Source organism: Grampus griseus (assembly GCF_964374135.1).
Source record: "Grampus griseus genome assembly, chromosome: 11".
In the NCBI taxonomy this organism is placed as follows: Eukaryota; Metazoa; Chordata; class Mammalia; order Artiodactyla; family Delphinidae; genus Grampus; species Grampus griseus.
The window spans coordinates 76,745,999-76,763,795 of NC_139005.1; the positions used below are offsets into that span (position 1 = coordinate 76,745,999).

The following is a 17,797-nucleotide window of genomic DNA, read 5'->3' on the forward strand; positions in this document are numbered from 1 at the left end:
TAAAAGGAGGCAGGGGTTGGTCAAAGTAGGCCCTACTGGAAAGGTGAAATTTCAGCAGACTTGAAAAAGATGAGAAAATTAGCCAAGAGATATGTGGCAGGAATAACAGCTAGGGCAAAGACTTGAACTGCACCGTTTCTGAAGTGCCAAAGAAACACCAAGAAGGCCAAATGTGGACACAAGAATGGGATCTGATCGTCTGCAGTCTTAAAGGCTGCTATAAGGACTCTGAGTAAGAACGGAAGCTGTTGCAGGGCTTCTGAGTAGGAGAATGATGCTTTTCCTCAAGCCTTTCACAGTCACATGTAGATAAATGCACAGCCCTTCTATACAAATTACTTACTTCATCCAGATGCCTAAAACATTCTCTCATTGGAGTTTCTAGTTCTTGTTGTATTTCAGCTCGTAACAATTCCAACTTCTGTGGACTTAATACCTAATATGTAGAGAAATATAAAACAATTCTAAATATGAAATCACAAATATTAAATTGAAGAATCAGACAAATTTCAAAGCCTCTCTCCTAATTATGACAATGAAATTAAACTAATAGAAATTTCATGATATACCTAATTTTACAATAACCATTATATAAATAGAACCATCATTTGAAACAAAGAAACTCAATTTCAAGCTCTCAGAGATGTCCAAAATTCCATTAACATGAGGTAAAGACAATTACTGATTATTATTATTGTTATTAATAGGAAAAACTATGTTGGCAGCTAAGATTATCATGTTGGATACAGTGGCTGATTCTATTTTCTAAAGCAAGCAAAATAAAGGTATAACAATTTGGTATACCACAGGAAATTCTTCAGACTTATTTTCAATCAGAGAAAGCTGATATTTACCAGCAAAATTACTTTAGGCTCCTCCATGTTATACTCTTATAGAACTCACATTTCAATAAGTATTTACGTAAGCTCCTTAAAAGAACACACAGTTAGTCTTTAGTCATCATGTGTTCCCAAAACCTCGCACTACTGCCTAGCACAAAGGAAACACTCGATTATTTCTTTAATCAATTAATTAATGAATACTAGTTGTAAAAAAAAAAAAAAACCTAGTTTGTATTTACATTAATCTCTGAAAACTAAGAATAATATTTATTTGTTTATTCATCAATACTCCAAATATTCGAAAAACTTTACTGAATGCCTACTATATGTAAAGCATTGTGCAACATACTATAATCTACATAACATACTGTTCTAAATTCCTTACATGCATTAATTTATTTAATCCCTACAACAATCCAGAATATAGCTACATTATCATACCCCTTTTTATCAAAACTGAAACACACAGAGTCAAACTTGCTAAAGATTACAAAACCTCAAAGGAAGTATATCTCTCCCCATAAAAAGTTCACACTTTCAAGTGAAAAATAATTTATACATACGAATACCTATAAAAATAGGCAATACAGGCTTACCAGAAAGGTAAAGATGAACAAAAAAGATATTTAGGACAGAAAGAATGGCACATCAAAGGAATGGGAAAACTAAAGCTTAGGTAGAACCCAAAACCGAAGAATGGATAAAATATTAAATTCCCTGGGGAGAAAAATGATCCTCAAAGGTGACCTAAAGGCATTTTAGGTAGAACCACCCTAAGCACTACAGAAAATTTAGAATCCTGCGCCCCTGTGTTAATGTTGGTAGTAATCTCTAGACTCTGTGACACCAAGGCCATGCTGACACACTTCCATTAAACGCCACCTTGGAGAGCTGCATCCTGGCTGGAAACAAAAGGAAAAGAGGTGGGAGCCACATAGTGGAAGCTTCCTGAACACCAAGTTCATATTCTTATAATTTACTCAGTATTTAAAAATTTTTTCCTTTTACTTAAAATGAATAAATTACATAAATAAAATAATTCAAACAAAATATAATATTAAAAAACTAAGTCTTCTCACTTCAGTCATCTAGTTTCCCTCTTAGGAAGCAACCACTGTCAATAATTTATGTACCCTTCTTGAAGCAGTACACAGATATATAAGCATATATACTACTTCTAATTTTTCTATAAAGAAAGGCATACCATACACATTTTTCTGTACCTTGCTTATTCACTGAAGGTGAATAAGCATTACCATATGTATATTTTAGGAAGAAGCAAGATGAATCAAAAGTTTTGGTGGGAGAGAACTGGTGGCTATGGGAAGGAGAGGCAGTGAATGGGGCTAAAGAAACCAGATGGAAAGATCCTGTTATTATGGTTTATGATGTCAAGAGTCTATAATAATTTCAAGTCCAAAGTGAGAAGGAATGGTAATTAAAAAAGAATAAGTAAATGTTATTTGGATGCTTTTTCAAACAAACCAACTTTAAAAATAACAACAAACAAGCAAAACTGTGAGAAAATTAGGAATACGTGAACAAAGACACAACACTAAGAGGTTCAAAGAAATAAGTACTTTAGGTATGTAAATGGTATCGTGGAAACACTTTTGAGGAACTGCTTTGGTATATAATAGAGATGTATACTAAAATATTTAGGGTTGAGATGATATGATTTGCTTCAAAATAATCCAGAGGGGTTGAGAGACAGAGGCAGAAGTGTTAGAAGATAAAACAAGACTGGCTCAGAGATGGTAATTACTGATGCTGGGTGATGGGTATGTGGGGATGCATCGTACCACTCACTATACTTCTGTACTTGTTTGAGATTTCCATAATTAATTAAAATATTTTAATTAAAAATAAAAGTGCTGGGCTTCCCTGGTGGCGCAGCGGTTCAGAGTCTGCCTGCCAATGAAGGGGACACGGGTTCATGCCCCGGTCCGGGAAGATCCCACATGCCGCGGAGTGGCTGGGTCCGTGAGCCATGGCCGCTGAGCTTGCGCGTCCGGAGCCTGTGCTCCACAACGGGAGAGGCCACAACAGTGAGAGGCCCGCATACCGCAAAAAAAAAAAAAAAAAAGTGCTTCCACTGCCAGCAGATGGCATAGAGACCAGGTTTACCCTCCTGCCTGAAACAAACAAAAGACTGAACAAAAAAAACCACGATGGTTTTCAAGACATTGGACATAATGAAGCAAGGAAGATCCCTAAGAAACAGAAAACACAGAAGGTGAGCTTTGCAAAAGCTTCCTGGCCATGGCAAAGGACCACCTGAAAGGATTAGAGGGATGAGTATTTAGAGCTCTCACAGAGTTCCTTTTCCCAAAAGCCAGACTTAAAACTTCATTCCAGAGAGATACGAGTAGAGTACTCAGAAGGCTCTCAGTAGTGGGAATAATTAGCACTAAACACTAATCTGTTCTCACTTAACAAATCCTAAAAGCAAGACTCAGAATGATAAAACTGTTTCCAAGGAACTGTGTCCCAGAACAAAGCTTAAGAATATTTACCAGAATACAAAAATATCTAGCACTCACCAAAGTAAAATTCACAATGTCTAGCATCCAATAAATATTTACCAGGCATAAAAGACCTAAGAATAAATTTGACCAAGGACGGGAAAAACTGTACACTGAAAACTATAAGACACAGATGAAAAAAACTGAAGATACTCAAAAAATGGAAAAATATTCCTTGCTCATGGATTGGAAGAATATTGTTAAAATATGCATACTACCCAAAGCAATCTACAGATTCAGTGCAATCCCTACAAAATGCCAGTGGCAGATTTCACAGAACCAGAAGAAATAATTCTAAAGTTTGCATGGAATGACAAAAGACTCTGAATAGCCAAAACTATCTTGAGAAATAAGAACAAAGCTGGCAGTATCACACTCCATGATTTCAAACTATACTACACAGCTATAGTAATCAAAACAGTATGATACCGGCACAAAAACAGACACATAGATCAATGGAACAGAATATAGAGAGCCCAGAAAAAAGCCCATGCATATATGGACATTTAATCTATGACAAAAGAAAGAAATACACTGCAGAAAGGACAGTCTCTTCAATAAGTGATACTGGTGGGAAAACTGGACCACCACATGCAAAAAAATAAAACTAGACGACTATCTTACACCATATACAAATTAACTCAAAATGGATTACAGACTGGAATTCAAGGCCTGAAACAGCCTCTTCAATAAATGATATTGGGGAGGAGACTGGTTCAAGATGGTGGAGCAGCAGGACGTGCGCTCACTCCCTCTTGCGAGAGCACCGAAATCACAACTAACTGTTGAACAATCATCAACAGGTAGACACTGGAACTCACCAAAAATGATACCCCACATCCAAAGACAAAGGAGAAGCCTCAATGAGACGGTAGGAGGGGTGCAATCACAATAAAATCAAATCCCGTAACTGCTGGGTGGGTGACTCACAAACTGGAGAACACTTATACCACAGAAGCCCACCCGCTGGAGTGAAGGTTCTGAGCTCCATGTCAGGCTTCCCAACCCGGGAGTCTGTCAATGGGAGGAGGAATTCCCAGAGAATCAGACTTTGAAGGCTAGTGGGATTTGATTGCAGGACTTTGACAGGACTGGGGGAAAAAGAGAGTCCACTCTTGGAGGGCACACACAAAGTAGTGTGCACATCGGGATCCAGGGGAAGGAGCAGTGACACCATAGGAGACTGAACCAGACCTACCTGCTAGTGTTGGAGGGTCTCCTGCAGAGGCGGGGAGTGGCTGTGTCTCACTGTGAGGACAAGGACACTGGTAGCAGAAGTTCTGGGAAGTACTCCTTGGCTTGAGCCCTCCCAGAGTTCGCCATTAGCCCCACCAAAAAGTCCAGGTAGGCTCCAGTGTTGGGATGCCTCAGGCCAAACAACCAACAGGGAGGGAACCCAGCCCTACCCATCAGCAGACAAGTGGATTACAGTTTTACTGAGCTCTGCCCACCAGAGCAACACCCAGCTCTACCCGCCACCAGTCCCTCCCATCAGGAAACTTGCACAAGCCTCTTAGATAGCCTCATCCACCAGAGAGCAGACAACAGAAGCAAGAAGAACTACAATCCTGCACCCTGTGGAACAAAAACCACATTCACAGAAAGACAGACAAGATGAAAAGGCAGAGGGCTATGTACCAGATGAAGGAACAAGATAAAACCCCAGAAAAACAACTAAATGAAGTGGAGATAGGCAACCTTCCAGAAAAAGAATTCAGAATAATGACAGTGAAGCTGAACCAGGACCCTGGAAAAAGGAAGAAGGCAAAGATGAAGAAGATGCAAGAAATGTTTAACAAAGACCTAAAAGAATTAAAGAACAAACAAACAGAAATAAACAATACAGTAACTGAAATTAAAAATACACTAGAAGGAATCAATAGCAGAATAACTGAAGCAGAAGAAGGGATTAAGTGAGCTGGAAGACAGAATGGTGAAATTCACTCCTGCAGAACAGAATAAAGAATGAAAAGCAATGAAGACAGCCTAAGAGACCTCTGGGACAATATTAAACACAACAACGTTCACATTATAGGGGTCCCAGAAGGAGAAGAGAGAGAGAAAGGACCCAAAAAAATATCTGTAGAGATTATAGTTGAAAACTTCCCTAACATGGGAAAGGAAATAGCCATGCAAGTCTAGGAAGCACAGAGAGTACCAGACAGGATAAACCCAAGGAGAAACACACTGAGACACATAGTAATCAAACTGGCAAAAATTAAAGACGAAAAATTACTGAAAGCAGCAAGGGAAAAATGACAACATACAAGGGAACTCCCATAAGGTTAACAGCTGATTTCTCAGCAGAAACTTTACAAGCCAGAAGGGAGTGGCATGACATATTTAAAGTGATGAAAGGGAAGAACCTACAACCAAGATTACTCTACCCAGCAAGGATCTCATCCAAATTTGATGGAGAAATCAAAAGCTTTACAGACAAGCAAAAGCTAAGAGAATTCAGCACCACCAAACCAGCTGTACAAATGCTAAAGGAACTTCTCTAAGTGAGAAACACAAGAGAAGAAAAGGACCTACAAAAACAAACACAAAACAATTAAGAAAATGGTCATAGGAATAACCATATTGATAATTCCCTTAAACGTTAATGGATTAAATGCTCCAACCAAAAGACACAGGCTTGCGGAATGGATACAAAAACAAAACCCATATATATGCTGTCTACAAGAGACCCACTTCAGACCTAGGGACACATACAGACTGAAAGTGAGGGGATGGAAAAAGATATTCCATGCAAATGGAAATCAAAAGAAAGCTGGAGTAGCAATACTCATAGCAGATAAAATAGACTTTAAAACAAAGAATGTTACAAGAGACAAGGAAGGACATTACATAATCATCAAGGGATCAATCCAAGAAGAAGATGTAACAATTATAAATATATATGCACCCAACACAGGAGCACCTCAATACATAAGGCAACTGCTAACAGCTATAAAAGAGGAAATCGACAGTAACACAATAGTAGTGGGGGACTTCAACACCCCACTTACACCAATGGACAGATCATCCAAACAGAAAATTAATAAGGAAACACAAGCTTTAAATGACACAAAAGACCAGATAGATTTAATTGATATTTACAGGACATTCCATCCAAAAACAGCAGATTACACTTTCTTCTCAACTGTGCATGGAACATTCTCCAGGACAGATCACATCTTGGGTCACAAATCAAACTTGAGTAAATTTAAGAAAACTGAAATCTTACCAAGCATCTTTTCTGACCACAACGATATGAGATTAGAAATCAATTACAGGGAAAAAAACCCACAAATACATGGAGGCTAAACAATACGTTATAAAATAACCAAGAGATCAGTGAAGAAATCAAAGAGGAAATCAAAAAATACCTAGAGACAAATGACAATGAAAACATGACGATCCAAAACCTATGGGATGCAGCAAAAGCAGTTCTAAGAGTGACGTTTATAGCAATACAATTCTACCACAAGAAACAACAAACATCTCAAATAAACAATCTAACATTACACCTAAAGGAACTAGAGAAAGAAGAACAAACAAAACCCAAAGTTAGCAGAACGAAAGAAATCATAAAGATCAGAGCAGAAATAAATGAAATAGAAACAAAGAAAACAATAGCAAAGATCAATAAAACTAAAAGCTGCTTCTTTGAGAAGATAAAATTGATAAACCATTAGCCAGACTCATCAAGAAAAAGAGGGAGAGGACTCAAATCAATAAAATGAGAAATGAAAAAGGAGAAGTTACAACAGACACCGCAGAAATACAAAGCATCCTAAGAGACTACTACAAGTAACTCCATGCCAATGAAATGGACAACCTGGAAGAAATGGACAAATTCTTAGAAAGATATAACCTTCCAAGACTGAACCAAGAAGAAATAGAAAATATGAACAGACCAATCACAAGTAATGAAATTGAAAATGTAATGAAAAAACTTCCAACAAACAAAAATCCAGGACCAGATAGCTTCACAGGTGAATTCTATCAAACATTTAGAGAAGCGCTAACACAAATCCTTCTCAAACTCCTGCAAAAAGTTGCAGAGGAAGGAACACTCCCAAACTCATTCTATGAGGCCACCATCATCCTGATACTAAAACCAGACAAAGATACTACAAAAAATGAAAATTACAGACCAATATCACTGATGAATATAGATGCAAAAATCCTCAACAAAATACTAGCAAACAGAATCCAACAACACATTAAAAGGATCATACACCATGATCAAGTGAGATTTATCCCAGGGATGCAAGGATTCTTCAACATACGCAAATCAATCAATGTAATACACCATATTAACAAACTGAAGAATAAAAACCATATGATCATCTCAATAGATGCAGAAAAAGCTTTTGACAAAATTCAACATCATTTATGATAAAAACTCTCCAAAAAGTAGGCACAGAGGGAACCTACCTCAACATAATAAAGGCCATATACAACAAACCCACAGCAAACATCATTCTCAATGGTGAAAAACTGAAAGCATTTCCTCTAAGATCAGGAACAAGATAAGGATGTCCACTCTCGCCACTATTATTCAAGATAGCTTTGGAAGTCCTAACTATGGCAATCAGAGAAGAAAAAGAAATAACAGGAATACAACTTGGAAAAGAAGAAGTAAAACTGTCACTGTTTGCAGATGACATGATACTATACATAAAGAATCCTAAAGATGCCACCAGAAAACTACTAGAGCTAATCAATGAATCTGGTAAAGTTGCAGGATACAAAATTAGTGCACAGAAATCTCTTGCATTCCTATACACTAATGATGAAAAATCTGAAAGAGAAATGAAGGAAACACTCCCATTTACCATTGCAACAAAAATAATAAAATACCTAGGAATAAACCTACCTAGGGAGACAAAAGACCTGTATGCAGAAAACCATAAGACACTGATGAAAGCAATTAAAGATGATACCAACAGATGGAGAGATATACCATGTTCCTGGATTGAAAGAATCAATATTGTGAAAATGACTATACTACCCAATACAATCTACAGATTCAGTGCAGTCCCTATCAAATTACCAATGACATTTTTTACAAAACTAGAACAAAAATTCTTAAAATTTGTATGGAGACACAAAAGACCTCGAATAGCCAAAGTGGTCTTGAGGGAAAAAAACGGAGCTGGAGGAATCAGACTCCCTGACTTCAGACTATACTACAAAGCTACAGTAATCAAGACAATATGGTAACTGGTACAAAAACAGAAATATAGATCAATGGAACAGGATAGAAAGCCCAGAGATAAATCTATGCACCTATGGTCAACTAATCTATGACAAAGGAGGCAAGGATATACAATGGAGAAAAGACAGCCTGTTCAATAAGTGGTGCTGGGAAAACTGGACAGCTACAGGTAAAAGAATGAAATTAGAACAGTCCCTAACACCATATACAAAAATAAACTCAAAATGGTTTAGAGACCTAAATGTAAGACTGGACACTATAAAACTCTTAGAGGAAAACATAGAAAGAACACTCTTTGACATAAATCACAGCAAGATTTTTTTTGATCCACCTCCTAGAGTAATGGAAATAAAAACAAAAATAGACAAATAGGACCTAATGAAACTTAAGTTTTTACACAGCAAAGGAAACTACAAATAGGATGGAAAGACAGCGCTCAGAATGGTAGAAAATATTTGCAAACAAATCAATGGACAAAGAATTAATCTCCAAAATATATAAACAGCTCATGCAGCTCAATATTAAAAAAACAAACAACCCAATCCAAAAATGGGCAGAAGACCTAAATAGATATTTCTCCAAAGAAGACATACAGATGGCCAAGAAGCACATGAAAAGCTGCTCAACATCACTACTTACTAGAGAAATGCAAATCAAAACTACAGTGAGGTATCACCTCACACCAGTCAGAATGGGCATCATCAAAAAATCTACAAACAACAAATGCTGGAGGGGGTGTGGAGAAAAGGGAACCCTCTTGCACTCTTGGTGGGAATGTAAATTGATACAGCCACTATGGAGAACAGTATGGAGGTTCCTTAAAAAACTAAAAATAGATTTACCATATGATCCAGCAATCCCACTACTGGGCATATACCCAAAGAAAACCATAATTCAAAAAGACACATGCACCCCAATGTTCACTGCAGCACTATTTACAAAAGCCAGGTCATGGAAGCAACCTAAATGCCCATTGACAGATGAATGGATAAAGTAAATGTGGCACATATATACAATGGAATATTACTCAGCCATAAAAAGGAACGGAATTGGGTCATTTGTAGAGACATGGATGCATCTAGAGACTGTCATACAGAGTGAAGTAAGTCAGAAAGAGAAAAACAAATATATTAATGCATATATGTAGAACCTAGAAAAATGGTACAGATGAACCAGTTTGCAAGGCAGAAATTGAGATACAGATGTAGAGAACAGACATATGGACACCTGGGGGGAAGTGGTGGCGGGAGGAGGTGATAGTGTAATGAACTGGGAGATTGGGATTGACATATATACACTAATATGTATAAAATGGATAACTAATTAGAGCCTGCTGTATAAACAAATTAATAAAATAAAATTCAAAAAAAATGATACTGGGAAAAAAGTCAGTCTCTTCAGTCAATGATACTGTGAAAACTGGACAGCCACATGCAAAAAAAAAATAAAAAACTAGACCACCATCTTACACCATACACAAAATTAACTCAAAATGGAATAAAGACTTGAATTCAAGACCTGAAACCATAAAATTCCTAGAAGAAAACATAAGTGGCAACCTTACTGATATTAATCTTACCAATGTTTCAGTGGATCAGACTTCAAAGGAAAGAGAAACCAAAGCAAAAAACAGACATCAAACTGAAAAGCTTCTGTACAGCAAAGGAAACCATAATCAAAACAAAAGGCAGCTTACTAAATGGGAGAAGTTATTTGCAAATCACCTATCTACAACTCAACAACAAGAAAAAACCAAGCAACCCAACTTAAAAATGGGCAGAGAATGTGAATAAACATTTTTCCAAAGAAGACATAAGGCTGGCCAACAGGCACATAAAAAGATGCTCAACATTACTAATCATCAGGAAAATGCATATCAAAACCATGAGATATCATCTCATACCTGTCAGAAATGGTGATTATCAAAGAACAATGAATAACGAGGGTTGATGAGTATACGGAGCAAAGAGAACCCTGTTACACTGTTGGTGAGAATGTAAATTGGTGCAGCAACTATGGAAAACAGTATAGAGCTTCCTTAAAAAAATTAAAAATAGAACTACTATATGATCCAGCAATTCCACTTCTGGGTATTTATCTAAAGAACATGAAAACACTAATTCAAAAAGATATATGAACCCTTATGTCCACTGCAGCATTATTTACAATAGCCAAGATATGCAAACAACCTAAGTGCCCACTGATGGATGAATGGATAAAGAGAACATTATACATACACACACATACACAAACACACACAGACAACAAAATACTACTCAGCCATAAAAAAATGAAATCCTGCCATTCAAAACATGGTTGGACCTTGAGGGTATGATGCTAAGTATGATGCTAAGTTTCTTTGTCTGAAATAAATCAGACAAAGACAAATACCATATGATTTCATTCATATGAGGAATCAAAACACACACACCAATGAACAAACAAACAAAATCAAACAAAAGCAAACTCAGAGATACAGAGAACAGATTAGTGGTTACCAGAGAAGAAGGGGGTTGGGAGGTGAGCAAAATGGATGAAGGGGGTCAGCTGTATGGCGATGGATGATAACTAGACTTGTGGTGGTGGTAACTCTAGTGTATACAGAGGTTGAACCATAGTGCTCTACACCTGAAACTTAAATACAAAAAAAATTTTTTTTAATTTAGCAGATATGTAAAGAAGCCCGAAAATACTACCCACAATAAATAGGAAAAGAAAATCAACCAACCAACACCAACCCAGAAGTGACAGAGATGCTAAAATTAGCAAAGACATTAATATAGTTACTATAACTGAATTCCACATAAAGCTACAAGTAAAGATTGAACATGTCAAGGAAAATATGAAAAAAATCAAAACTGGACTTCAGGATAAAAACTACAATTTCTGAGATGAAAAATGCACTATAAAATTACTGGCAGATTAGACACTGCAGGAAAAAAGATCAGAGAACTTAAAGACATGACAACAGAAACTATCCAAAATGAAACAAAGAGACAAAAAAGATTAAAAATAAATAAACAGGGATTTCCCCTGGTGGTCCAGTGAAAAAGAATCCGCCTTAAAATGCAGGGGACACGGGTTTGATCCCTGGTCAGGGAACTAAGATCCCACATGCTGAGGGGCAACTGAGCCCACACGCCACAACTACTGAGCTCATGCGCCTCAACTAGAGAGCCTGCATGCCGCAAACTACAGAGCCCACATGCCACAACTAAAGAAGAGAAAAAGCTGCACGTCACAACTAGAGAGAAGCCTGCATGCCGCAACCAAGAGCTCTGCGCCGCAATGAAAGATCCCGTGTGCCTCAACAAAGATCCTGCGTGCTGCAACTAAGACCCAACACAGCCATAAATAAATAAATTTAAAAATAAATCTTTAAAAATAAACAAACAGAACATCAGTGAGTTATGGGAGAACTTTCAGTGGCCTACTAGCAGAGTCTCCAAAGGAAATCAAATAGGAGGCAGAAAAAAATATTGCGATAAAATATCTAAAATTTTTCTAAATTTGATGAAAACTATAACCCCACAGACTCAAGAAGCTCATTAAACCTCAAGCACCAGAAACATGAAGATATGTGCAAAGGCAGGTCAAATTACTGAAAAGCAATAAAGAAAAAATCTTAAGAGCTGACAAGAAAAAAAGACACACTAGATAAAGAGAACAAAGATAAAGCTAACAACAAATTTCTTATGTGACACATAAGTGAGAAGACAGAAGAGCAACATCTTTAAAGTATTAGGGGAAAAAACTGTCAATCTAGAATTCAACGCTCAGCTGAAATACCTTTAAACACCATTTCTTACATATACATACAAAAGCTGAAAAAATTCTCACCAGTATTTCTGTACTATAAGAAATGTTAAAGTCCATAAGATGGAAGGAAAATGATACTGATGGAAAAATGTATCTACACAAAGGAAAAAACAACACTGCAATTGGTAACTACACAGGAGTCTTGTGATCAATGAGGTCTCTGATAAAGAAAAAAATCTATGGTTAGAGATGCTTATCTCATAAGAAACTTATTAACAACAAGCACACACATTAAAAAATCTATCTTCCTCCCCTCTCCCTCTCTCTCAAAGCTGACATACACCAAAGACATAGAATTAGAGGGTTAACTCAATGTCATATTAGGAGGAAATTATGCTGTGTCTTAGATTTCTAATGGAATACTGCCACTGCTTGTCTGAAAAGAAACTTAAAAGAATGCTCTGTCATACAACCGCCTATGTGTCATTACCTATACTAAATATATAAAAAATCTTCAATACTCCAACATTTGTCATATTAATAATACAAAACAATATTAACGCATACATGTGGAATCTAGAAAAATGGTATAGATGAACCTATTTGCAGGGCAGGAAAAGAAGCACAGATGTAGAGAACAGACGTGTGGACACAGCAGGGGAAGGGGCCGGTGGGATGAATTGGAAGATAAGGTTTGACATAAATACACTACCATGTGTAAAACATGTGTAAAACAGATAGCTAGTGGAAACCTGCTATATAGCACAGGGAGTTCGGCCCGGTGCTCTGTGATGACCTAGATGGGTGGGATGGGGGGTGGGGGGAGGGAGGTACAAGAGGGAGGGGATATATGTATACATATAGTTGATTCAGTACATTGTACAACAGAAACTAACATAACATTGTAAAGCAATTATACTCCAATAAAAAAAAATAATAATATAAAACAGACCAGAATTTTTCAAAGAATATTTTGATTTAAGGGGGCAAATATTGCTGTGCCAGAGATTCTTAAAAGATTAATGACAAACTGAGTATTAAATTTTGCTCTGAGCTTCCTAGCAGCCAAATAAAATGGTAAACGTACTGGTTTACACAGTTTTCATTACCTGGCACAAAGAAAGCATATAAATGTTTGGCAAAGTAATTTTTTTTTTAACATCTTTATTGGGGTATAATTGCTTTACAATGGTGTGTTAGTTTCTGCTTTATAACAAAGTGAATCAGTCATACATAAACATATGTTCCCATATGTCTTCCCTGTTGGCAAAGTAATTTTTTTAAATTTTTTTCAGAAACATATAAAATGACTCCCATATTTTTAAAAAAGGTTTTGCTAACATGTTACATAACAACAATGTAATAGCTAACTTGTTGTAACCACTTACGACATCAAAGCACCATACTAATAATTTCTAATCATTGATTCATTGCAACTTTATAATCATCCTATGAGCTAGGCACTATTATTATCCCCATTCACTACAACTGCACAAGTGATGCAGAAATATTCTTTAAATGAATGTCTTTTACATTGTTTTTCTATGAAGCCAGAGATATTAAATTCTAAATCTGAAAAGGCATTTTGCAGGTAGACAATACATGTGTATTTTTAAAATAATCATCTTTCATAAAACCTTCATTGACGTATTTCTTGCTGATTTTACTTTGCTGAATTTACTTAACTCACAATTTGTACAAATTGCAAACACCCCCTGAAGCAAATAGCTAAACTGCTTCAATACATGTATTTATGTATAAATGCTTCTTTCAGTTATTTCTGCCAGGTAAATATCACATAGAAATCAGATATGTTTATTTTGAAAAACAGAAACTTTAACAGATAAATTTTATTTATCAGCAAACATTTGGGAAGCTATCACATGAAGAAATATCCAGAGTTATTTTGTGTAGGTCCAAGGAACACTGCAATAACCAACAGGGAGGCTACAGGGAGGATGATTTCCTTTCAATATGATAGAGAAAATGCTTAACATCCTCCAATCCATAAATGGAAGTGTATCACTTTACAATTCACTAGGTTCTCTAGCACTGAAAGCACTGAAGCACAGAATGAACAGCTCTGTGTCGTAAGAGTTCCAAACGGGAATTCTGCTTTGAAATTTATTGCCTCACAGTTCTGGAGGCCAGAAGTCCAAAATCAAGGTGTCAGCTAAGTGTTCCCTCTGAAAATTGTAGGAAGAACCCTTCCTTGCCCTGTCCTAGCTTGTCTTGATGTGCTGGCAATCCTTGGCATTCCCTGGCAGCTGCAACACTTCAATCTCTGCTTCTGTCATCATAGGACGTTCTCTCTGCTCCACCACCACCCGTGTGTTTCCGTCTCTATGTCTTTTCTCTTCTTCTTATTAAGGACATCAGTCATATTATATTAAGGGCCTGTCATACTTCAGTACGACCTTATCTTAACCTAAGTAATTTCATCTGTAAAACCCTATTTCCAAATAAGGTCACATTCTGAGGTACTGGGAGTTAGAACTTCAACTTATCTTTTCGGGGACACAATTCAATTCATGACAGATATGAAAGAGAACTAGATGATTATCAACTCTAAGATGCTAAGGCTCTAGATACCTATGAGACAACAAGTGCAACATTATACTATATATGAATAGAACAATTCCAACTTGCTCATTTATTCTACTTATTCATGTCATTCATTTAACAAATACTTGCTAGGCACCATCCTGAGCACTGGAGACACACTCTACCTGCCCTCGTGGAGTCTGTGTTCCAACAGAATAAAAATTGCCATCATTTATGAGTAGCTACTATGTGCCAGACACCGTACTGAAAATATACAGGTTATAATCTCATCAGTCCTTACAGCAACCCCTGTTAGATAAAAACCTTTATGCCCTTTATCACGTGAGAAAACTAAGGAATAGAAACATAACTATTTGTTGAAGGTCATCACCCTCCTGGTGAAATGACCCTTTTTTTTGGTTATAAAAACGTTCTTTTTATCTTTAATGATACTCTTTGTCTTGAAGTCTATTTTATCTGATATTAATATAGCCACTCTAGTCTTCTTAGGCTATTTTGCATGTGCTTATTACAAATAAGCATGTCTACATGTTACTCTCAAGAAACAGTGATTACATCTTCAATGCCTGAAAATAATACTTTGAATACCTTGGGTTTAGTGCTCACAGACTGCATTCATATAGGCCTCAATTTTTGCAAAACAAATTAATCCACCAATTCTAAAGGTTTAAATTATATTTCCCTCTTCAACTCACATTTCAAAGGTTTTTATTTGTTTAAATGACCTAAATATGTATATGTAGGAATGAAACAGTAAACATGGTGGAGGGTCCAACCCAAGCTTAAGTGGTGGTGTTTCCAACAATGGAAGATTTCGAGATAATACGGAATGACAAACTCCTTTAACACTGCTGTCAAAAGAATACATGAATTGGATAATAATGCCACACTGGATGACTTGAAAGATGGCTTTTCACTCTATCAACCCATGACTCCAATATTAATAATGCCTTCTTGTAACAAGCACTAGATCAATACTTAAATCCAATACACCTTTATTTTTAAAAATATTTTTAAATTGTGAATTTTTATCAATACAAACTGGTCTTTCCTCCAATTATTCTGAAGAGTGAGGTATTATTTAAATCAGAACAGGAAATATAATACAAATTTACCTAAAATAACAGTTTTGTGGCTAAACCCTACAGGGTAGCTAACATTCTAGAGTATATGAAAGAAGATTAAGTTATACCACCTAGAGATACAACAAAATATTCATTAAGAATATAGGGAAAATTTACCAAATTTACCAAAATTATTTATTTCCACTAAATATCTGACTACTTTTATACTAATTTGAATATATTTTCTTACCTGCAGCTTCATTTCTTCTAAGTCTTTAGTTTTCTCTACTAACTCCCCTCGTAGCTCTTCAAGCAGCAGCTGAAATTTTTCCTGGTGAGTTTGCTTTTCATTTAATAGGCGCTTGAGCTCATTTTGTGACTTTATGTACTCATCCTGCAACCTGATTTTTTAAAAAGAAGAATTTAAGTGTATCCTTTGCTTTCTAATCGCATTACTTTATGTGAAGTCAACCAACACTACAGAGCAAGATCAACATCATATATTTATTAAACTTACAAATATAATTGCTTTACAGTTTCATTTATTATTAACACTGTAATTTCTGAATGCAATTTTACTTTGAAGGGGAAAAAAACATATTTAGCCACCTAGATACATTTAATTTTATATGTCTTGCTACTTTCAAAACAAGACTTTTACAAATTTATAATCCACTTGATTTAAAGAAAATTTACTTGTATTTTAAAAGTTTTAAATGTACATTGTATACTGCAAAATAACAAAATTATACTGTATGTTCCAGAGCAAACATTTAGACAAAATAAAAAATTTTAATCAAGCCTCTCACTTCCAAATTTAAGTAATTTATTTACCTTGTGTGTTCAGCTTTCAGAGTCTGATAATTAGTTTTATGATGTTCACATCGTAACCGTTCATCAATTAACATTTTTTGGAACTCAGATTGAGAACTTGTCAGCCCACTGTCTCCACCAGGAGGAAAAATGGTGGGAAAAGTGTCCATATTGGTAAGTGAGCTGACAACCATGTAAAAGCAAGTCTTGCTTTCTTATTGTCTTAGTTTTCTTTTCAAGAGTATTTTTCACTTTCTTCGTGCTAAGACAGAATCTCGGGAGGCCAAATTATACCTGAAGAGAGAAATACACTTAATTAGTGATCAGTGAACTCATCACTTATTATTCTCCTTATCATTTCTATAACAAACTCAATTTTCAGATTTTCAGTTGTTCATAAAATTCAAGAATAAAGTTGAATCATACCTTAAATTTTCTTTACTCCATGCAGTTTCTGTGCCCATCAAGGTCATATCTTCAAGTATTAGCCTAACTAGATGTAACGACTCTTTCAGTATAGGTAGTCCCAGAGTCACAAATCACCAATGTTTCCTGAAGTTACTGAGGTAAACTTCAAGAGTGGATTCTGGTACGAAATCCATACTCTGAAACCAGGGGAAAAGCTATTTGGAACTTGATAAGTGTCTGGGGAGAATCACAGTCTTCACAAAGATGACCTTCAGCATGTAATTATGTCTGTGATTAATGCTACAAAGGATCTTTTATTTGACACAAGGTGACTGCACTCAGGCTGCAGATTCAGAGAATAAATCAGTCAACATATAAATATTGATCATCTATGTATTATGCACTGTGCTAAGAACAGGAAAGTCAATCACCTCAGCTATCCCCAAAAGCACCAATCCAGGATTATGAAAGTAACCAAATGTTTGCTCTATCTAGAAGTAAAATATGACACAGTGTTCTTACTGTAAATAATTAAAAACAAAAAATTTAATCAAAACAATTCTGTCCCTTTTAACTTCATTCATCTTTTTCAAAACTATTATATATATTTTT

At 36.1% G+C, this 17,797-nt stretch overlaps 1 protein-coding gene across 1 annotated transcript in view; it reads right to left on the reverse strand.

The window, feature by feature from the left end:
• The window catches only part of CEP83 (centrosomal protein 83), a 68,924-nt gene extending 51,691 nt beyond the window's left edge, over positions 1 to 17,233 (reverse strand). Inside the window, exons 1-4 of the mRNA XM_082666672.1 lie at positions 17,204 to 17,233; positions 16,799 to 17,071; positions 16,215 to 16,365; positions 344 to 436 (exon numbers count right to left, since the gene is read on the reverse strand). Of these exons, the coding sequence (XP_082522798.1) occupies positions 344 to 436; positions 16,215 to 16,365; positions 16,799 to 16,971 (417 nt within the window). The 5' untranslated portion in view covers positions 16,972 to 17,071; positions 17,204 to 17,233. The remainder of the gene's footprint in view (positions 1 to 343; positions 437 to 16,214; positions 16,366 to 16,798; positions 17,072 to 17,203) is intronic.
• Between the last annotated feature and the right edge of the window lie 564 nt (positions 17,234 to 17,797).